General features: G+C 39.3%; 1 protein-coding gene across 4 annotated transcripts; it reads left to right on the top strand.

Moving 5' to 3' along the window:
- The first annotated feature begins 6,237 nt into the window (after nt 1-6,237).
- On the top strand, nt 6,238-20,619 carry CCDC28A (coiled-coil domain containing 28A). 4 transcript variants are annotated; one of them, XR_005218070.1, is made up of 7 exons: nt 6,382-6,554; nt 8,184-8,383; nt 11,181-11,344; nt 14,724-14,878; nt 16,459-16,532; nt 17,763-17,945; nt 20,052-20,619. XR_005218070.1 is itself a non-coding variant. In XM_037844436.1 (6 exons), exons 2-6 carry the CDS (start codon nt 8,226-8,228, stop codon nt 20,104-20,106), a joined length of 555 nt encoding a protein of 184 aa, XP_037700364.1. In that variant the 5' UTR covers nt 6,238-6,358; nt 8,184-8,225; the 3' UTR covers nt 20,107-20,619. The 4 variants fall into 4 exon arrangements, 3 of the variants coding, with proteins under 3 accessions (XP_037700364.1, XP_037700363.1, XP_037700365.1); XM_037844436.1 differs by lacking the exons at nt 6,382-6,554; nt 17,763-17,945 and adding an exon at nt 6,238-6,358 and having other exon boundaries at nt 16,459-16,481; XM_037844435.1 differs by lacking the exon at nt 17,763-17,945 and having other exon boundaries at nt 6,387-6,554; nt 16,459-16,481.
- Nucleotides 20,620-23,045: the final 2,426 nt, after the last annotated feature.

The following is a 23,045-nucleotide window of genomic DNA, read 5'->3' as shown; positions in this document are numbered from 1 at the left end:
AGAGCTGGTTGGCTAGCAGGGTCACAACCCTGCTCCCCATGCACCACACACCTGCTCGTCTCTCTCCCACATCTACGAACTCTCCTCCAGTTACCTCAGGTGAAGCCCTCGCCCTCTTTCTGACCCTTGGCTCCATTCTCAAGTGCCCAGGCAGCTCTATCCTGGTTGATCAGCACAAACATAAGATTCATAATGCAGCTGAAGTAAGGCAAGACCAGCGTTTGCATGGAAGTGTTCTAGACTTGTGAACACACAGTGCTCGACCCTGGGTGGTGCCAGGAGGGCCCCCAAGGAATCCTCTCAGAACAGTCTGTCACTTAGAGCTGTGCAGTTCAGGGGTGAGCAGCCGGCAGTGGGCCGGCTCCAGGCTCTGTCCACCACCTGGTGGCTGTGTGACTTCAGGCAGCTGTTCAACCTTTGCCCCAGTTTCTCATCTGTAAAGTGGGCCCATCACAGATCCCACCTCCCAGGGTTACGATGGGGACAAATGGGTTCATTTTTATAACGCACTTGGAATAGCTTCTGGTGTAGAGCAAGAGCAAAATAAACGTGCATTATTGATATTTCTTCAAACACGAACATTCAATATCCTAAAAACCCCTTTTCTTTTTATTTCTTACTCTTTAAATTACTATTATTACAACAATCTTTTTAAAAAACTAGTTTTAATGGCAAATACAGTGTTTCAGTCATATTATCAGTTATGTATATTCTTCTTCGGTAACCTGGAGATGTGACCTCCACTCATAATGTTGTTTCCTTGGAAAATTTATTTTTAATTCAAAAATTTATTTACATATGAAAATTTCAAGCACAATTTATCTAGAAGAAAGGGAATGCTTATCTCAAAAACACAAATGCATATAAAACTATATCATTTAATTTACCAGAAAATTCCTTACTTTTTGGAACTATGATTAATTTCAAAACCAGTTTGTCTATTTGTGACATCATAGCTGTTTTGTCCTCTGGAGACGTGTACACAGAGGTGGATCGGGATTTCCCAGCTCACCCACAGGGCCTGGCTTTTGCATCCAGACACAAAAGTGCTATAAAATAACTACTTCAGGCAGCACCATCTGCACTTGATAGAGGGGTTCGTTTCCTGAAGATAAGTTACTGAGCTGAGGGACTCTGGTTTCCCTGGGTAGAGTACAAAAGCGATAAAGCTAGACTTACAACAAGGAAGCAGACCCTACTGGCTACCTCCTTTATCTCTCTTCCAATAAGGAAGCACTGCTTTGCCCTGCAGACCTGGTGAAGTTCTGATCATCTTGGAACTAACAATGACAACAAACTATTTCTTCAGTAGATTTAGCAGTTAAATTAGAATTTAACAGTTAAATTTAGCAGTTAAATTTAGCCAGTTAAATTAGAATTTCAGAGAAATGAATACATTTCTAGTACAAGTATGTCCCAAATATTGCATGGGAAATACTTATACTAAAAAGGTAATTGTTTCTCTGAAATTCAAATTTAAGTGACCACCCTGCTTTGGCCCTTAATCTGGCCACCTTACTTGTTGGGAGATTAATCTTTCTAGACATATCTCTGACTAATCTCTTTCTCATACATACACACTAGTTTTTTTTTTGTTTTGTTTTGTTTTTTTAATCATCATTTTATTGAGATATATTCACATACCACACAGTCATACAAAACAAATTGTACTTTCAATTGTTTACAGTACCATTACATAGTTGTACATTCATCACCTAAATCAATCCCTGACACCTTCATTAGCACACACACAAAAATAACAAGAATAATAATTAGAGTGAAAAAGAGCAATTGAAGTAAAAAAGAACACTGGGTACCTTTGTCTGTTTGTTTCCTTCCCCTATTTTTCTACACATCCATCCATAAACTAGACAAAGTGGAGTTTGGTCCTTATGGCATTCCCAATCCCACTGTCACCCCTCATAAGCTACATTTTTATACAACTGTCTTCGAGATTCATGGGTTCTGGGTTGTAGTTTAATAGTTTCAGGTATCCACCACCTGCTACCCCAATTCTTTAGAACCTAAAAAAGGTTGTCTAAAGTGTGCGTAAGAGTGCCCACCAGAGTGATCTCTCGGCTCGTTTTGGAATCTCTCTGCCACTGAAGCTTATTTCATTTCCTTTCACATCCCCCTTTTGGTCAAGAAGATGTTCTCCATCCCACGATGCCGGGTCTACATTCCTCCCCGGGAGTCATATTCCACGTTGCCAGGGAGATTCACTTCCCTGGGTGTCTGATCCCACGTAGGGGGGAGGGCAGTGATTTCACCTTTCAAGTTGGCTTAGCCAGAGAGAGAGGGCCACATCTGAGCAACAAAGAGGCATTCAGGAGGAGACTCTTAGGCACAAATACAGGGAGGCCTAGCCTCTCCTTTGCAGCAACCGTCTTCCCAAGGGTAAAACTTATGGTAGAGGGCTCAACCCATCAAACCACCAGTCCCCTATGTCTGACACACTAGTTTTTATACCCTAAAGGAATAAATGTATTTTGTAAACAAAGTACACCAATTTGTATTTACTCTCAAAGTTTTGGAAACTGCTCCAATTAGAAAGCTACCAGCAATTCCCAATAATGTTGGAACTGAGGAAGAAATCCATAATCTTACATAATATATTTTATTTCTTTGTATAATTATTTTATTTATAAATGTTATTCATACATTTTTCTTCATTTCTATGTATAATTTCAGAAATAAGCTACAGGATTACATCTTTATTTCAATGTGTATCGACTCCCTTTTATTAAATGGTGAATGGCATCTGGGCTATCAAAACAATTTAATTGGAGATAATACTGCCATCTGGAGGTCACAGGCAGTTATGACTAAGAATCAACCTGATTTCTAATTTCTGGGTATGTAATCTGAGATAGGGTGATGATGAATTGGTGGTGCCATTCTGCCACTTGCTGTCAGGAGAGTCTAATTCTTTCATTTATTCATTCACTTTGTGAACATTTAAGTTTCTATTATATGCCAAGTCCGATGCTAGACTTTGGGAATATAAAGATGTATAAGACTTAGTTCCTAATTCTGAGTGGCTAACATTCCAGTGGGAAAGCAGGTATCATCCCAGATGCCTGCCCTTTAAGATTTAAGTGAAACTGGATCTAACCCAACCCTCGTATCTCTCCCTCTTTCTAGGACAGTAGGTGGTTTGTAATTTTCCCATTCACCTTGGACTCCAAGCTCCAGCTTCCACTGTCACACACACATCACCCTTGTTCTCCACCAACTCTCCCAAAGATGGGAGCATCACCCTTTTTCCTTGATTTCCAAGATGATCTATTCATTCAATGCTGTGTGTAGAGGGCTTAACTTAATATTTGGAAGCGGGGTTGGGGAGCAGAGAAGGAAAGTAAATTATAGCAACACTGACAATTACAATTTGAGTAATAGGTTTCATTGCTCTTTTAAAAGCGCTTCTCCTTCCTGCCATTTTGACTGGCCTTCTCCCTCTGCCCCCCCCCTTTTTTTTGCACTCTTTGAGCAACAATTTCCAACCCCCACCCCAGTCAACAATTCTTCCTTCTTTATTATACAGAACAATTCAGCTTTCTCCAACTCTTATCCCCAAACTCAGCCCCCTGTGCATAGCCAAACTCTCATTGTTGGATCATGACACAGTGGGTTGCTGTATTATGACATACAGAGGATCATCTTCTCAGGGTCTCATCCTTTTTCTCAGCCCTTTAAAATCATTCATTTCCCCACTGATTAGTATTATGTCAACTCCTTAAAAGACAGTGTGGTAGCAGTTTGGTTTTTAAATAACATTTAAAAAATTTCCTTGTTAAATAGAGAGATAAACAAGGTGTTGGATGTAGGGTGGGAGCCTGGATCTTATCAATCAAAACTCCCATTCTCTAAATATCATCATTAGAAAGTGTCTGTTTAGAGTGATTCACATAAGATGTACATTCAACAGTTAACATAAAGGAGAGATGTTTGCAGTTTAAATAAAAATATAGTCTATCTTAAAGAATAAAATTTCTTTCACAGAGGAACTGCAGATATCACAGGCAAGAAAAATCATGCTTAAAATCTCCAGAGATTTCCTCTCCAATTCTATCTCACATTGTTCTGTCCCTAGGGAGTTCCATCCACAAGGACCCCTTGCATCCTCAGATGTGCCCAGCTCATCTATGCCCAATCAAGGACCTGTGCTTTAGTCCTACACTTTGCCCCAGATCATCTCATGGCTGGCGCCTCCCCTTTATATCTCAACCCAAAAGTTGCCTCTTCAGGAAAGCATTCCCTGACATTCCTCTTCAGTGCTCACCCCTGATAATAATGTGCTATGTCCCTAAACTGTTATTTAAGGGCACTTATCACCAGATGAAACTGTCTTAGTGTTTAACTTGTCTGTTTTCTTTATCAAGAATGTTAAGATCTCTGGCTGTAGGGTTCTTATCCATCTTGTTCATGGATGCATCCCAACCTCCTACAACAGTGTCTGGCCCCAAAGGGAACTCCATAAATAACTGTGTACACCTGAGACATGAACATTTGGAGGGGTAATCTGTGCAAAGTCAACTGCCACAGGAATCAGATGGGTTCGAGAAGAACTAGAGAGCATGTGACTGGTCTAAAGGAGGCAGCTTTTCTTCGCATTGGCCCACTGCTGCCATGCTAGAATGCAGCTCTAGCATTCTTCCCATTTTTTTCATGGGATGCCAAAAGCCTATTTTACAAAACGCTTTCAATTTTAATTGTTAGCAACCAATTACAAAAATTGAAAACAGCATGTGAATTGCCAGTTTGCAAACTACACTTATACAGATAAGGCCATCTACAGATTAGTCAGGAGAAAGTGAGAAAAGATACTAGGACAATTGTATCCTACAACATTGTAATAATGAAAAATGGGAAGCAACCTAATATCCATCACCATGATTATTCCCAAATAATTTGTGGCAAACTTATTTGATATTATATGGCCAAAATGGATGAAGTATAGCCTTATACATCAAAATGGATAGATCCCAAAAGTATAGAATTGGGTGAAAAAAAATCAAGGTGCAGATCAACACACAAAATAAGTGGCATTCAGGTAGAACTTCAAAAGCCCAAAACCAGAATAGACAGGAACAGTGAAAGTATAAAAACCCAGATTAGCAAGATACATATCAAATTCATGGTCGTGGTTGCCTCTGGGAAGCAAGGGAAGTAGGAAAGTGGGACAGGGACCGGGGGCATCCGCTTTATATGAAATGTTTTATTTTTCTTTTAAAACTATGAAATTACAGAACATCACATCTATTACTTAAAAAATTGTTGGAAGAAGGGAAGGAGAAAGAACCCCTACTGGAAGCTAGAAGATTTGGGATCCAGGCTTGCGCTGCCACTCTGGCAGATAAGACATCTCTAGATTAGGTTTCCTTGTCGGTAAACCGGGAGAATGCGGTGCTCTCCAAAGTCCCTTCAATCGAACAGACTGCAAATCTAACACTCCCACCCACCCACCCCCTCCCAGGAAGGCGACCCAGTTTAGGAAATGGAACATGCATTTCGTCCCTCGTTTAGGAGTGTCAGTCCCTGACAATCCGCGATTTCTTCTCCAGGGGCAGTATGAATACTGGAAGGAAAACTGTCTTTGGCGACAAAAAGATATGGATTTATCAGCCTTTCTGGGTGTCACACTGCTTATTTTTAAAGCGGAGATCATAACACCTACCTCTTAGGACTATAAAGAGTTTAGAGATAACGTGTGTCTAGTGCCTGAACAGAGTCGCTATTCACTGGAGAGGGAATAGAATCTCATTCAAACAAACTCTGGGCTTAGCTCTGACCAAACTGCCTTCTAAACCGGCGTTCCTTGTCACCCACAAACCCCGGCAAGAACCGGAAACAGTCCCGGCGCCGTTGCCATTGCGACAAGCCGGTTCCGCCTCCAGGCTTGCCCGAACAGCATGCTGGGAGCTGTAGTGCTTGGGAGCTGCCAGTAGAGGGCGAAAGGGGCAGCTTCCGGGCCTCGTGCTGCATTTCCCGTTCCTACCCTCGTCGACCCCTGACCCCCGCCCTGCTTGTGGGTCCCGGGACCCCACATGATCACTCGGCCGTGGATTCTGCTGCCCACGCCCGCCAGAGGACTCATGAAGCGAAGGCCGGACCCGGCAGCGAAGTGGCGCGGAAGGCGGAGCCCCGAAGGAAACCCGAGCACCCGGAAGAGGCGGGGCTCCCTCCCAGAGAGCGGAGGCTGCGCCTTACGTCACTTCCGTAAACAAAGGGGGCGGTGGAGGCTCCCGGGCCGCGCTGTGACCGGCGCCCGGGCTGCAGCGCTAGCGGCGGCGGCGGCGGCGGCGGCTCGCGGGTCTTGCTGGCTGGGAAAGGGGACCCCGACCCACTTCCTCTTCAGGTATGAAGTGGAAGCAAAGGCCCCACCGCAACCCCGCCTTGAGCTCCCTTTCCCCACCCACCTCTAGCCACTGCTGGGCTGCGGGCGGCGAAGGTCCACCGCGCCGGCAGATTGGGGAAGGGGCCGGAGGGAAGTCAAGAGGGACCCCAGTGGTCCTGCTTGGATGCTGCTGCTCCCTGGCTCTCGAAACCATAGTGTAAGTAAGTAACTACTAGCAGTTTACTTGGGCCTGCTCTGGAATGCCCCTTGTGTGGTGTGCAAGAAGGATCTCCGTGCTCCTGTGACAGGTGTTACTTTGGAGCCCTGGCCCCTCAGATCTTCATTTAGGCTCTTGTTGGTTATTTGCATTGCTTTGCTTCCCATATCGCTCCCCCGCCCCCTAATTTTTTTTCTTATATCATCGCACATGTATCGGTATCTTTATATTTGAAGCCCTGTGTGTTTATGTAGATTGTGAATCCGTACCGATTCTTACCTTTTGGGAGAACTTATATCCCATCATCTCTATTTAGTCATCTTTTACAAGGCCATTTAATTTGTATTGCATGCGGAAACAACCCTCAAAGGATTGTTCTCTAACTAAAAATTTTTTTTCTTTCAAAGGAAAAATTGTTAGCCAGGATGTTAAGTGGATTTACAATCAGTATCTGGGATAAGGGACTGGGCATGAGTATTTCCTGTTAAAACCTTTTCTTTTTGGGGTGTATCATAGCTGCCATTATGATAGTCTAGAGCTGAATGGTTTAAATTGCAGTGCTGGTGGCACTGAGTCCAGACAAAACCAAAAATCTGTTTTTATTAGCATTCTCAAGTAATTAGGAGTGACAGCAGTTGGTTTGAGTTTTTTTGAATGGTCATATTAAATTCAAGACAATATGCAAAAACGTCCTAATGTTCTTAAAGCAATTTACAGTCAGGTGAAGTAAACAGCCATATAAATTTCTCATCTTATGATACATGAAACTATATAATTAAGAAAGATTTAACACCATGCACAAGGTAAAAAAGAAGTGTAGAATGATATTTTTAGATGGATGTGTGTTAGAAAAATAAACAAGTTGGTTAACATATAAAGTAAGGGGAAGGTATGGGAAAAAACAGGAGACTACACATTTGCCATGAAAGGGCCATTTATAAGTTCATAGTATAACTTTTTCATGTGGCAAAACCAAACATATAATAAAGTTTTATGTTTCCTTAGAAATAGGTTGAGAAAGTATATTCAAAATAGACATGAAACAAGTTTAGTCTTATTGCACTTTACTTGATCAAGTAACTAGAATCAGTATTAGCTCTAGACAGAAATTGAGTTTCTGCTTAGTAATTGAAAAATGCTTGTAGTCTTGATTTAAAAATGCACGTACTCCTGTCAATTATACATCTATTTGAATGTGTTGATTCTTCCTAGTAATACATTTTAGAAGGGAAACCTACAGGCATCCTTAAGCTTGAGTCAGGCTGGGAATTTAACATTGGTGATTTGCTTATTGTTTCTATAGTTGTTCCCCTTCTATAATGTAGGCATTTGAGGACAAGGTCTTGGACTTGTTTAGTGCTATCTCTCCAGTGCGCAGAATATTGCCTGGCATGTGGAAGAGAGTCAGTGAAAAAAAAAAGAAAGAAAAGAAAAAAAAAAAGTTCATCTACCAGATGGTTTTGCCAAGTGCTTCTGTGTACATAGTAAAGTAGATTAAACTTATTCACACTTTCTCTAATGAGTTATGAAATTCTTTATCCTCTGTCAGCCTATGAATAGGGACTTTGAACCACTTTCTTTTTTGCATATTGTAGCCCACATGTGTAATTGCTATGTTTCCTTATTTAGGTCTTAAGAAGCTGGCAGCGGTGCAATAAAGAACTTAAAACAATGGAAGAGCGGAAAATGAAGAGGAGGAGTCCTAAGTCTTTTAGTGCCCACTCAACTCAGGGTGTTAATGCCAAAAAAAATGCCATTCCCGTTAGCAAAAGCACTGGGTTTTCAAACCCAACAGCACAGGCAACCTCACAAAGGCCAAAGTTAAAAAGGTGACTTCTCTTCTTTCACATGATCACTGCAAAACGCTACTGAAGTAAATACCATCTCCACCTCTTCTTTTAACGATTGTTTTCCTCAAAGCATGACTTTTGAAAGAGTTTGAGACATATGTTATATGTGATTCCGAAAACAAACTTATAAAGGTTACAGGGTTTGGAGATTAGAAATGTAAAGTGACCCTTTCTCTGTCTCACATTTAAAATACACACAACAAAAATATCTGTAGACAAAAGTTATTGAATTTTCCAGAAACTAGAAGAAAAAAACGTAAGAGGTGCTTTTTTTTTTTTAAAAAAAAAAAAACTAAGCTGAGTGTTTGTGGCCTTGGTAGTTTTTATTTTTTAAAATTAGTGATTTGTTTTTGTAGACATGTTTTGTATTTATTGTAAAAATTCAAGCATAGGAAAGGCTCAAAAAAGAAAGTAAAAACACTTAAGTCCCACCATAAAGAAATAATCATTATTAATATTTGGTGAACATCATTTGTGTTGAGGATGTTTAAAGCAAACAGGAGCAAGACGTTTAAATGTGTTGAATATTATTGTTTCATATATGTGAGTATTTTGCAGTACTCTGTAGAAACGAAAGGGACACAGTCAAAGACACAAGAACACCTAGAAAGTAGTATTCTAATAAGAACTAAAGGATAAACAAGAGTTTGAGGATTTCATTTGAATAAATTATCAGATAGAACAGGGATTTTCCTCCTGGAGGTGTTGGAGTCTGATTTTGAAGGTTATGGATACATGTTTGTGGGAAAAGAAAGCCCAGAGATTTTGTAGGCAATCTCTCCTTTCTCTGTATTCTTACAGCAGTTTATTTGATCTCATTGTCACTTTCTCCCTGGTGGTTTTACTTCTGTACCCTCTTCTCGAGTGTAGGCTTCCTAAGAGCTGGGCTGTTGTGGTGGTCATCGCACCTGATGCCCTTTCCAGTGGGGCTCTGCTTACAGTGAATGCCTTCTTTTTGTTGGATGATTTTAAGATAAGTGACAGTGTGACATGATCAAAAACATTGATTTGGAATAAATGGGTTGTTTTTGGTTCTGTCTTTTGTTTTGATTTTGTTTTCTGAGAGGGTTTTTGATGACAAACCCTCACTTGGATAAAACCTCTACATTTGAAGGGAAAGAATACATATTTCCTATACTGAAACCTTACGTTCTGTGTTGATGTGTCTCAGATTTTAATGTGTGTTTGGCTTGGAGTGTTGTTAAAATGCAGGTTCTGATTCAGTTCGGCTGAGGGAGGGCTTGGGATTAGCATGAGCTCCCAGGTGATGTTCATGCTGTCGGTCCTGGGTGGCACTTAGAGTAGGGAGGCACTGGAGAATGGGATGTAGGACCATGTGTAAAAAATATTGATCTTGCTTTCTGAAGAACTGTTACTGACCTACTCTCAACCACTAAAATATTCAGAGTTGCTCAAAAGAAAGAGTGTTAGTTTCTTTCTTGCCCCCCCTGCTCACCACCCCCCATATACCCCATTTGTCTTATCCTGATTGTGGTGAGTGCAGAGGTGGGTACAGTGTCTTCATTCTAGAAAACATAACAATCGATGGAGTGCCAAAGCTATGCAGATGTCGGGGGCTTTAGGGTGGGCCTGGCCGACTCCTCCTAGCCCTTAATCCTTCACTCACAGCACAGTGGGGAAGCTTTCTCTCGCTGCTCTGGGCTGAGTGAGTGGCTCGAGTTCATCCCAACCACAGGAGGCCTCGTGCCATCACTTGGGTCTGGTTTAGGCCAGAAACTGTCATAAGGACTCACCCGGTCTTGGTTTTGAAAAAGGCCTTCCTGAGGAACCAGCATCTAGACTGAGACTTGAAGGCTGTGTGGGAGGTAGCAGGCAAAGAAGGCACGAGGGGAAGGATGCTAACATAGGCTGGGGTTAGCGTGGGAGAGGGTAGGAGAAGGGTTTTCTATGAAGCAAAAGGTTCACAATGGTGAGAACATGGAAAGATGAAGATTAGGGTTTCTTTAATGTTACTGACTTTATCCATCAGGTAGCACAAGGCTACAGAAGGGTTTTAGTGCAGTAAATTATATGATCTGATTATTTTAAAAATTAACTGGGCTGCTTTGTGGAGAATGGGTTGGGGAGGCCGGGAGACCTGTTGGGAAGGTGTTGGAATAGTTGATCAAGAGATGGACAGGATGGTGGCAGCGGAGGGAAGCAGAGAGAGGAGAGAAATACTTTATGTGTATTCTCGTTGGACCTCGTGGGGCACGTGGGGGCTTGGGAACTTGCAGGAGTCCAGGATGATACAGGCTTTTAGCACGTTGCCATACTGTGAGTTTGAATTAATGTGTCTGCCTTTCTCCTGGACACAGTGACTGATGACTTGTGCCACCTGTGTAGACCAGTAGCTGGCACAGAACAGGGGTGCCATCAGTGCTTGTTGAACCAGTGACTGCTTCAGGAGCAAACAGGATAATGTCTAGATGGGAAAGGCATAAGATGTTCTACTGAGAGATGAAATATAAAACAAAGGATAGTGAGAAGACTTATCAAGTCTCTTCCGTTATTTGCAGTCCAAACAATTAGTAGCTTGTTTAAATGTGTTGACCAAAATTCCTACATGCCTTTGTAGTGCAGAATGTTTTATACTATTGTTTGAGATTTTCACAACTCCATCTTTGGCTTCTGGCTTGATGTACTGGTTTTATTTAGTATCGACTTCCTTCTGACTTCTTTGTTTTTAAGGGAAATTCTTTTTAATTCATTAGTTTTGCTTAATCCAGAGCAGTTTGAAAAGCTGTAGTTGAAGTTAGTTGCATGGTCTTTGCAGAGTGATGAAAGAGAAGAGCAGGCCTCAGGGCGGAGAAGGAAAAGGTGCGCAGTCGACTCCGATTCAGCACTCCTTCCTCACCGATGTCTCCGACGTCCAGGAGATGGAGAGAGGGCTCCTGAGCCTGCTGAATGATTTCCACTCTGGGAAACTGCAAGCGTTTGGTAAGCAATATAGTTTTCTCTTTGAGGTTTATTTTTTCAAGATGTTTGCATCCTGTTTCATGTGTGTACATGTGTGTGTTACTGTCCTTTTAAAGTTGTCATCTTTTTTTTAAAGTTCACGGACATAAAATGCAATAATCCTAGATATTATTTTCTATGGAAAATAATTTGCCTTCTAAAATTCAGAAGGAAAGTAGAAAAAAAAGGGGTGTGTATGTGGAGATTTAGTTGAAATATTAAAGTAGAATTGCTATTGCAAAATATGTGTCTTGAGAGCATAACAAATAAAAGGGACATTCTTTGTCAGTTAAAACATTTTGGTGTCTTAGTTTTGAAAAGTGTCAAGATCATTTCCCTTTATCCTTGTAAGCCTAAACTTGTTTCCTGCCCTGGACTCCTGACTTGAATATGAAAGAAGCCAGTTTTCTTGTTCTTTCATGAAGATATAAAAGTAATTAACTGATTGTTTCAGTAGAATTTGTGAGTAGGTATTTTCAGTATCCACGGAGTTCACCAAGTATGTGGTCAAATTTTTCATATTCATTTCACAACTTGATATGCTTTTCCTGATTCTAAAATTATTCCTTGCCGTCTTTTTAAAAGCAATTTAAAAATTATGGAATATTACACATCTAGATTCTTACACACGTGCATAAATGTCATCAGCACACATACTGATTTTTTAAGCACTTTCCTGCCCCCTTTTTCGTGTCTTGGCTTCCCTGCCCCTGCCCTTGCCTCTCTGCTGCCTCTGCCATCCTCGCCCCAACCAGTGAACCACGTCACAGGTGTAGAGCCTTTAAAGTTTTCCTCAGGTTATACTACGCATATTCATAAGCACACAGATTTTTGTTTCATTTTTGTTTTACACAAATAGCATGTAATATATATTTTTCAGTATTGTGCTTTCCTCATTAAACAATATCTGATGAAAATCTCTGCAAATACCGTGGCATAGTGCTCATTTATTTTTGTTTTTATGGCCCCATAATATTCTACGTTTTGAGTGTACCCTGGTTCATTCATCCATTCCCCTACTGAAGGGCATTTGGCTGCTTTGTTCCCAGTTTTGGGCCACTAAACACAATGGTGCGGTGAGTGGCCTTCATGGTTATCCGTGGGCTGCTGCTTTCACTGCTGTGGGATGGATCCCAGGAGGGGGACTGCTGGGTCAGAGCAGAGGTGTAATTTTAATTTTAGTGGAAGTATCCCAATTCTTTCCACAATAGCTGTTGCACTTTTGGTTTACATCAGCAACTTATGAGACTCCCTTTTCCTTGAATTCCCACCCACAATGGGTATTGTCTGTCTTCTAAGTTTTGCCAGTTTGTTGTTGTCAAGGGAGGTTTCTTCAGTTGCTTTTGAATTTGAATAGCCATGCTTGTTTGTTAAGCAGTAGGATTCTCTTTTGTGAATTTCCTTTTCAGATCCTTGACCCAATTTTCTATTTGGTTCTCTATCCTTTGGTTGTTATTGCTAATTGCTAAGAGCCCCTGTGTATATTTTAGATATTAACACTCTGACTTCTGTTTTTATTAATTTTACCAAGTTTATTGTGTTTGTGGACTATGCTGCTGGTACATTTAACCTTGTAAAAGCTTTAAATTTTTGTACACTCAATTATGACTCTCTCTTTTTATGGTTTCTGGGTTTCCAATCCTGGTTTTACTATAATTTGAATAGGAGACACTATAAATGCATTATTTATCACAAAGATGCTTTGTTGCACTGCTACACCTTGCTTCACTTCACCCCAACAAGGTGGTCTCTTTAGACAACTTCCAGGTCGTCTTTCCTCCCCTCTGCTCTCCCGTGCCTCAGTTTTGGTCTGCCGACCACTTCCACTCCTTCGCTTCCCCCCCTTCCCCCGCACTGCTCTCACTCCTACTCCCTGTTAACTCGGCAGTCATGGCCTGCAGTCCTTCTTTCCTGTCTGCGTCTATCAGTCGACTCCTTGCCTGTGTGTTGCAGATGAGAACTCTGCTGCGTAAGCTTAAGCTTGGGCATTTACCAGGCTATGCTCTGGAGTCTTCTCTTTTCTTGTCAGTGCCTCTAGGAAATCGTATCTGCAGACTCAGGTCTTTCATCTCAAGGAACATTTCTTCTACTGTTTAATGATTATTCTTCCTCCATCTATTTCTTTTTCTCCCCTGGAGCTTCTGTTATTCTCATGTTAGGTTCACCTGGATCCATCCTCTGAATCACTTTTCTTTTCCCCTGTGATTTCTACCTCTTTATAGTTTTACTCTGTTTTTGGAGATAATTCCTTCCACTTGATCTTCCAGATTACTGAGTATTGAAAAAGAGGAAGCATAAGATGTAGTACTTTGAAAAAAGTCTGATTTTGAAAGAGACATAACTGGCTTTGAAATTATTAGTGGTCCTCAATGTAACATAGTATAAGCAATTTATGATGATGTGATAATGCTGGCTAAGGGAAATGATAGTGTAGTTTACATTAATTCACAGCAATTCAAGAAATACACTTCAACTTTCACTCAGCTGTAGTACACTTTTGTAGTGCCTTTGGGAAAACAAAGTTTTTTTGGAGAAAATTATAGTATGAAGAGATTGCAGAGATTGTTGCTTCAGCCATATGAAAACATATCATATATCTTAGGTATGTACATGAGTTTCTTTGGGCAGCTGATATCCCCTCCGAGGACTCTATCCAATAAAAAACATCAGCCCTATCCTCTAGCAATTAAGTTGTCCTGTATTTCTGTGTATACAATTGCAGATATTTGTTTCCTTAAAATCAGCTTGTAAAACGAATTTTACCAGCTTCACTCAAGATTGAGAGCAATGGGATGGGTGCCTGAATGTTGCTAGCATGTGTCCAACTGTAGCATTTGTATTTGTTTTCTCTAATGATTGATCATCAGAGACCATTATTTCCTCATGCTTCATAAATGTTTTGATTTATACCTTTTAAAGGAAGAATATGTAATTGGTTAACAAAACAATGTTGAAGTTCTGATAGGAATCTTAATTTCACTCAGATTATTATAAAATATTGGGTCACTTAATTCAAATGGCACTTGTCAAATGCTATTTATTGCTTTCATCTATGATATTGCAATTGAATACATATTATACACCTAGATTTTCTCCTTTTAAGGAATGGTTTTGCCTTTCTTTAATTGTCCCTATATGTTTTTTTTTGGTGTCCAAGGTCATTTATTTGATTGGTCATTGTTTTCATGGTGAGAAATTTGATTTGTAATTATGTACAGAAAATATGCAGCCTGTATTGGTAATCTAATTTTAAAAAGAAAGATGCTAGATTTCTTTTGGAGCACCTGTATTGTAACAGTTTTTCCTCAAGGTCAGTTTGAATTTTCCTGATGTTTATTAATGTTCTGGAATTTTCCCTCAGGAAATGAATGTTCTATTGAACAGATGGAACATGTTCGGGGAATGCAGGAGAAACTAGCTCGCTTGAACTTGGAGCTCTATGGGGAGTTAGAGGAGCTTCCTGAGGAGAAGAGAAAGACAGCAAGTGACTCCAATCTGGATCGGCTTCTGTCCGATGTGAGAACCGCTCTTTTTCTTTTCTTAATTGAGAAGGAAATTCTCTGTTATAGCTGTGTTAAAGTATGCATTTCATTGCTTTTTAGTATACAGATAATGTTGTATGACTGTCACCACTAACTAATCCCATCACCCCAGAAAGAAGCCCCAAACCTCCTGATCTCCCTCCCGTGTTCCCCGGCAACCACTCATCTGCTTGCCGTCTCCATGGAGCTGCCTCTTCTGGACAGTTCGTGTAAAGGGAATCCTGCACCCTGTGACCTTTTGTGTCAGGATTCTTTGCCTTAGCATGTTTTCAGACTTCAAGTTGTACTTTATTCTGTTTTAAAGAAATATATCCCAAGGGAATTATACTATTTAGATCTAAGTATGTATTCTGAGAATACTGGCAAGTCTAGAAGCTAAATCCTTGCTTCTGTACATACATGATAACATCTTAAGATGTAAAAGACAGTATGTCAAAAGACCTTTTCCTGAGCAGGTTAATACATTTGGTGGTGTTTACTCTCGTGATGGCTGATTATTTTTAAATACAGAGTTGTTTGGTGTTTATAGTAATTTAGGACATTGTCATGTATGGTTCTAATACTGAGAAGGGTTGATTAAATTCACCTCTTTAAAATCCTTTTAGGAACAAAAATAAATACTGAGTTCAACATATTTTAGTTTCATATTTCATATTCACCAATGACAAAAAGTGACTTTCTCTTACTTTTTTTCTCTTTTTTTTTACTTAAACTTTTCATTTTGAAATAATTTCCAACTTGGAATACAGAAGCAAAAATTATCCAAGACCCATACAGAGAACTCCATGTCTCTCTCCCCCAGATACCCAGATCCACTAATTTTAACATTTTGTCACATTTCCTGTATCATTCTTTGCCCATACTTTGACATTTTAAGTCCATACTCTTTTTATTTCAATTCTGCCATGTTTAATCCTGCAAGGATTTCCTTTTACCAGTTCGTGATTTATTCCTTTTAACTAATACAGTCTGGACTTATGATATATTTAGGACAGTAACTTTGATATGGTGAAAAGAACATTGAATTCTAAACCAGAAAACCTTTCTTTAGCTCTAGGTCTGCATTTACATTGTAACTGAGTAATTTAGTGAAATTTCTGCAGCTCAGATTCTTCCCTCTGTAAAATAGGGGTGATAAATTCTACCTCCTACTGAAGATTCAATGGCATGTGAAATCTTTTTGGAAGCTGTAAAGGTTTTAAAGATTTTGATCATTAAAACAGAAACTTTTTTTTAATTTTCAAAACTGCTATTAGAGATGTTTTTAATTGTGCATGGTTTTAAGAATACTTATAGTACTCCCATTTTTATCATCTGGTCTCATTCTCTGCTAATATTCTTCTTTAGTAAATGCTAACACGGCTATATAATTATCTTGTGCATGTGAGTTTCCGAATCTGCAAATTTTTAGGTAAATTATTCTTTAATATTTTCCTATCTTATTTAAAGAAAATTTAAAAGAATTTTTCATTTAAAAATGTATTGTTAACAATTATATGCTCATGATATTTATCTCATGAAAATTAAAGTTATGTTTGTTTCTTTGTGTTACAGTTAGAAGAATTGAATTCTTCCATGTATCCTTTGCCTCCTAGCAACAGTGAGAAGTTTATGACGTATATTGTCTGGTAAATAGTCCCAGTCAAATTCTGGATAGGTGTAGGTCAGATGTTGTGGACAGAGACATCTGTTCTCATTCACTGGGACCATCTCTCTTCTCTTCTGGTTATGGAATTTTCAGATTGTTTCGTATACTGAAATTTTGTTTGTTTCTATTTTGTTCTGCTTTACTTTGTATTGTTTTTGGAGTTTTACATGTTTAAGTTTGTTTTTTTTTAAAATCAAGGAATTGAAGATAGGCTAATTGCCTTATAAGTTACTTTTAATCTTAGATTGTGGGGCTAGATGGCAGTAGGATATCCAGAGATAATATACAATACCTAATTTAATGTCATTATGTAGACTATTTTAGATGCATACAATTGAATAATAGACATCATTAAAGTGCAACCTTTCTTCAAGGGATCTTGCATAGCTTGTGAAATGACATTTTTATAATTTAAGTTACAAAGTATATTATGGGACCAGCTTAAAGGAATCAGGCAGGCCTGTGTAAGATGCTCAGTTTTTGGCATTCGATTTATGGCAATTTTTTAAGGAACTTTTCAAAATGTATTTTTGAACATAACAGTAAGTACAATGTGAGATAAGTAAGAGCAGTAAGAAATTATCCTGTCATGAAAGAATTTGAGAGGTAGATCTCCCCTTTGAACCAGATAATCATTTATTCGAAAGGATACTGGCTATGAAGTCAAGACATTTGGTTTTTGAAATTTGGTTCCACCACCTTTTGGTTGTGTGAACTTGGGCGAATTACTTCACATCTCAGAACTTCCTCTGTAAGAGGAGGCAATTTATACATGTAATGATGTATATGTGAAGTTTTCCAAACAATAGGATATATGTAGAGAGATAACTGTTACTGCTATAGCATTATATATTGTGATTATTAATGCTGAATTGTGTGGTAACAACAATTATAAAATAGGGAGTATATAAAAATCCAGTAATAACTAATAGCTAATCTTTATTGAATGCTTACTATTGCTAGGCATTGTGCAAAAATGTTCATATACATTATCTCATTTGATCTCCGCTAGGAAATAAATGGTGTTACATTCCCCATTTTACAGATGAAAAAAAAATGAGGCTTTGAGAAGGCACATAAACTGTGGGAAGAGATCAGTATAAAGTATCATCAAAAAGACTTAAAGAAGGGGGTAAGAATTCAGTTAATTAGGAGATTTTTCTTAAGGGTAGTCCTTGGTTCTGTGTTTTTTTCTTTCTGTTACCCTTAGAATTTCGGCGTGCTCTTGGCTTCTTTCTGCGCTTTTGTCTCCTCAGTATCTTCTGTCCTCTCAGCTGAGCTCCTGTTAAACAAGCGGGCCTATTGTCTCGTCACTTCTCTCAATTCTAAACAAGGCAACCTGGTGTAGTAGGAGAGCATTCCATTTGGAATTCTTGGTTCCAGTAAGCAACATGTATCCTTGAGCAGAGCCTGGCAACGCTAGTTCCTTTATCTGTACTAAATGCTGTTTCCCTACTCAGATTTTCCCTCTTAATTGCCCTCTCTGTCATCAGTGTCTCCATCATTTCAACCTCCAGGACTTTTAAAAATCCATCCTGTGACCATGGCAGACATAATGCTAATCAATCTCGGCGCTTCCTGGCCTCAAGCCTGGGCCTGGGCATGGGATCTTTTTGTCAGGCGTCATCAGTGCTGCCTTCTGCCCGATTCTATAACCTTATAAATTTCTGTTGCTCACCTCCAGAGCTGCACTTGCCGCCTGGCCATTGAGCAATACTCAGCTGATTTCGGAGACTTAGTATGAAAGAGAGAATGTAAAATGTCTCAATAATTTTTACAGTAATTACATATTGAAATTAGAATATTTTGAATATATTGGGTTAAGTAAAATATTAAAATTAATTTCACATCTTTTGTCTTTGCAGTGTGGCTCCTAGAAATTTTTTTAAATTAAATTCACTTTTATTGAGATATATTCACATACCATACAGTCATCTATGGTGCACAATCAACTGTTCATGGCACCATCACATAGCTATGCATTCATCACCCCAATTCGTCCCCAAACATTTTCCTTATACCAGAAAGAATCAGAATAAGAATAAAAAATAAAAGTAAAAAAGAACAGTGAAATCACACTCCCCCCCCCCCATCCCACCCTGTTTCTCATTTAGTTTTGTCCCCGTTTCTCCACTCATCCATCTACACACTGGACAAGGGGAGTATGATCCACAAGGTTTTCACAATCACACCATCACCCCTTGTAAGCTACATTGCTATACAATCATCTTCAAGAGTCAAGGCCACTGGATTGGCATTTGATAGTTACCTCTAGCTACTCCAACATACCAAAACCCAAAAAGTGTTATCTATACAGTGCACAAGAATGCCCACCAGAGTGACCTCTCGACTCCATTCGAAATCTCCCAGCTACTGAAGCTTTACTTCTCTTCACCTCGCATTTTAGAATTACATGTGTGGCTTGCATTATATTTCTGCTGGACAGCCCTGCTCTAGACTTTAGACACTGCTACCAAATTAATCTTCCTACAACATCACTTACATTTGTCATTCCTATTTCTTAGCAAATTTCTTACCATATCAAATCTTTGAAAGACTCTCAATAATCTGCTCACAACCTGATCATCCTGCTTTATTTTTCATTATTTTTCATCCCACCAAGTTGGTTTACTGGATGCCCAAGAACATGTTTTTCACTCCCACCGTTACACCTTTGGCAGGTTGTACTTGCTGCTTCTTGCTGCCCTGGCTTCCCCTCCTCCTCATCACATTACTTTGCGCAGGTGTGCCTTTGCCTCCAGTGTTTCGTATATGTCTCAGCCACAGTTAGTTATGTTCTGCCTGTTGATTTTGTATGTGGTCGTCTTGGCACCTGTGCCAGAACATTTTGTGGAGCGCCTACCACCCAAGTACTGCTAGCATCTCATTGCCCTAAGTGTCTCCATAGCCTTGTTTGCATTGGGTCTTGAAAAGCGTAACCCTAAATATAAATGTATGTGAAAGAGGAAAATGTAAGGCAGTGATGATAAGGGAAGAGAAGAATATGAGTAGGCATTCCATCCTGCTTCCAAACTTCCAGAGGAATATTTAAGAGGATTTAGAAAAGATTTTAGAGCTATTAAAATTTTATTTCAATTGTTGGCTTTTATAAGGAAACTTTCCCATATATGGTGTCTTCTGCCCATAAGATTTTTTTTTTTTTTTAATCCAGCAAGTCTTTTTATATTTGCTTCTCTAGTCAGCTCCTTAACCAAGAAAATAATTCTGTGCTCTTTTGGAACCCAGGACATAGTCTTAATTCAGTGACTTAAAAAAATCTCTTCAAATTCTAGAAATAGTCTTAAGTTTTAGACATAGTGTAAAATGACTTCATTACATTTTGAAATTGTCTCACCATGTCCACGTTTCTCAGTTCCTTCTGAGTTAAAAACTTCTTGTTTTCTAACTACCTCTGTCTCTGAGCTCCGGAGTGTAAATTTCCAGAAAAATTTAAGATTGCTCATTATAGAATGAAAAATTTCTTAACTGATGAATTCAGACAAAAACTTCATTTGGCAGATGCACAAGAAGTTCCGAATACTTCTACCAGCTAAAATGAAATGCAGTTTGCTTTCTTGTGACTTGAAGAAAAGCAGCATTCTTTACTTTTTCAGCTGTCCAGTAGCAGAATCATCTTCCACAATAAGGAATTAAAGTAATTACAGTGCAATGATTGCTTTCACATTCTGCTTTTAGTGAATTTGGCTTGCTGTGATTCACCACAACTGGGGGCCAAGGCCTTGTTGAAGGCGTAATCAGGAAATGTGGTGCAGAGATTGCGCTGCTGTGCTTTATACTGTGGCCTTATGGGTTATACTTGAAACGCATTGTGCTCAGTGTTGGTGATGGGGCTGAAGGATGTGTCCATCCTGAGCTCACCAGACTAATAATTCCAGTGTCCTTCATAAGTTGCTGACGCTCAGGCTTCTCGTGGCAGCCTAGCTTCTGTTTACGTTAGACAATCAGTACACACTTCTGGTGTGTTTCTCAGTGGCCAGTGACAACAAAATACTAAATAAGTATTTGTGAAATTTGCTATTTTTAATAAAGTGATTGTTTTAAATTAATCTCTATTGTCTGCTTTGAAGAAATCTGTAGTCTTTGATCTGTGAACGCAAGGGTTCAATCCTCAAAATTAAACTGTTTATAAAATTAGAAGTTGTGAAACTAACTTTCTTGCAAATTTTGCACATTTAAATACTGGTGTAATGGAAAGAACTCAGGCTTGAAAGTTACCTGGACCTTGATTTGAATCCCTGTTCTGCCCCTTGGCTCTGTGTTCATGTACACACACTCCTTATGTCTTCATTTTTTCTAATCTAGAAATTGAGGTTAATATGCACCTCCTACTGGTTGGTAGGAGGAAATGCATGTGAGATGCTTCACACAATAACCGACAACAGTTAACATTTGGCAAATAATAGCTTAAGTACCTTTTTTTAACAGCTTTATTGAGATATAATTCATATTACATAAAATTCACCCTTTTAAAAGGGTACCATTCAGTGGTATTTAGTATATCAAAAGGCTGTTTAATTCATTCCAGGTTGTGGTAGAAAAAAAAAGTTGTGTAACCATCAGCACTGTCTAATTCCATCATTTTCATCACAGCAGAAAGAAACCCCACATCCATAGTAGTTACTTCCCTTCCACCTGCTTCTCTCCAGTCCTAGGAACCCACCTATCTGCTTTCTGTCTCTGGATTTGCCTATTCTGAACATTTTATATAAAAGGAATCATGAAATATGTCGTCTCTTGTTTCTGACTTTTCACTTAGCATAATGTCTTCCAGGTTCATGCACCTTGTAGCATGGCCCAGAACTTACTTCCTTTTAGTGGCTGCATACTATTCCATTGCATGGATACACCACATCTGTCTACTCTGTAGTTCAGTCCCTTTCACCCTGTAGAAGAGGCCCAGGTTTCTGTGTGCCACACTGTCTCCAGGCCACCAAACAAGCACATAACTGGGGTGGGGGCCCATTGAGTGATATAAAAAATTTGGATTTTAGTTATTTTTGGCATTCTGAATACAAGGAGTTCTGACCAGTTGATCTAATTGGTCTTTTTAATACCCCTTTTTAAAATGAGAAAATTACCAGAATACATACATGTAATATCTGAAGCTTTTCAGTTGACTCAAGAGAGTAGGGGTTTTGGGGGGAAAATTAACACTCTAGTAACTGACAAAGCAAAAGAGAGATTTCCTGAGGGTCAGTGACAGAGCAGGCTGACCTTGTGACAGGACCCATGTGGGTCTCAGGTGACAGAATTTTAGCTTACCTAATTACACCCTCTTCAGTCACCTTAAATGTATGACAAAGGCAACAAAAAAAAGCAAAGTGCCTGCCTTAGAATAAAAATACTTATATAAATATTGCATGTTCATTATGAAGAATTATTACAGATTAGAAAAAATACTATCAGAGCAAACCTTTTAACATATTTGTGTATATCCTTCCAGACTTCTTGTACATGCATATTTATAAAAATTAGGTCATACTATACATATGGTTTTCTAGCTTACTTTTCATACTTAATATATGGTGAACATCTTTACATCTTCCCATGGGAAAAACTATTCATCTGTGTGCAAAAGAAAAAAATTTAAAAGCTTCATAATAAACACTTAAAGGTATTTTGCCCAGAACTATTAGAACCAATTGGGAAGGTTTTTTGTTTTGTTTTTAATTCAGTCTTATTGAGAAATATTCACATACCCTACAACCATCCACAGTGTACAACCAATTGTTCACAGAACCATCATATAGTTGTGCATTCATCACCAAAATCAATTATTCTAGTTTGCTAATGCTGCTGGAATGCAAAACACCAGAGATGGATTGGCTCTTATAAAAGGGGGTTTATTTGGTTACACAGTTACAGTCTTAAGGCCATAAAGTGTCCAGGGTAACACATCAGCATTCGGGTACCTTCACTGGAGGATGGCCAATGGTGTCTGGAAAACCTCTGTTAGCTGGAAAGGCGTGTGGCTGGCATCTGCTCTGGAGTTCTGGTTTCAAAATGGCTTTCTCCCAGGACGTTCCTCTCTAGGCTGCAGTTCCTCAAAAATGTCACTCTTAATTGCACTCGGGGTATTTGTCCTCTCTTAGCTTCTCTGGAGCAAGGGTCTGCTTTCAATGGCCATCTTCAAACTGTCTCTCATCTGCAGCTCCTGTGCTTTCTTCAAAGTGTCCCTCTTGGCTGTAGCAGCTCGCTCCTTCTGTCTGATCTTATGTAGTGTGCCAGTAATTTAATTCAGACTCACCCAATGGGCGGCCAGAATATATTCAAACTGGCACACACCTCCATGGAAATTATTCGATCAGAGTCATCACCCATAGTTGGGTGGGGCGCATCTCCATGGAAACACTCAAAGACTTACAATCTAATTAACACTGATAAGTCTGCCCACACAAGATTACACGAAAGATAATGGCGTTTGGGGGAACATAATACATTCAAACTGACACATCAATTTTTTTTAATAATT

The sequence above is a fragment of the Choloepus didactylus genome, chromosome 7 (assembly GCF_015220235.1).
Source record: "Choloepus didactylus isolate mChoDid1 chromosome 7, mChoDid1.pri, whole genome shotgun sequence".
NCBI classification, from domain to species: Eukaryota; Metazoa; Chordata; class Mammalia; order Pilosa; family Megalonychidae; genus Choloepus; species Choloepus didactylus.
Note: the sequence above shows the minus strand (reverse complement) of the source record. Positions and strands in the feature narration are given on the sequence as shown.

Excerpts from the sequence above, each read along its gene's own strand:
- CCDC28A (XM_037844435.1), top strand. The coding sequence starts at position 6,522 with ATGCTGCTGCTCCCTGGCTCTCGAAACCATAGT. Across the intron at positions 8,384-11,180 it reads CAAAGGCCAAAGTTAAAAAG|AGTGATGAAAGAGAAGAGCA; the intron begins GTGACTTCTCTT and ends TGGTCTTTGCAG. Across the intron at positions 16,482-20,051 it reads GAAGAATTGAATTCTTCCAT|ACAAAAACTTCATTTGGCAG; the intron begins GTATCCTTTGCC and ends TGATGAATTCAG.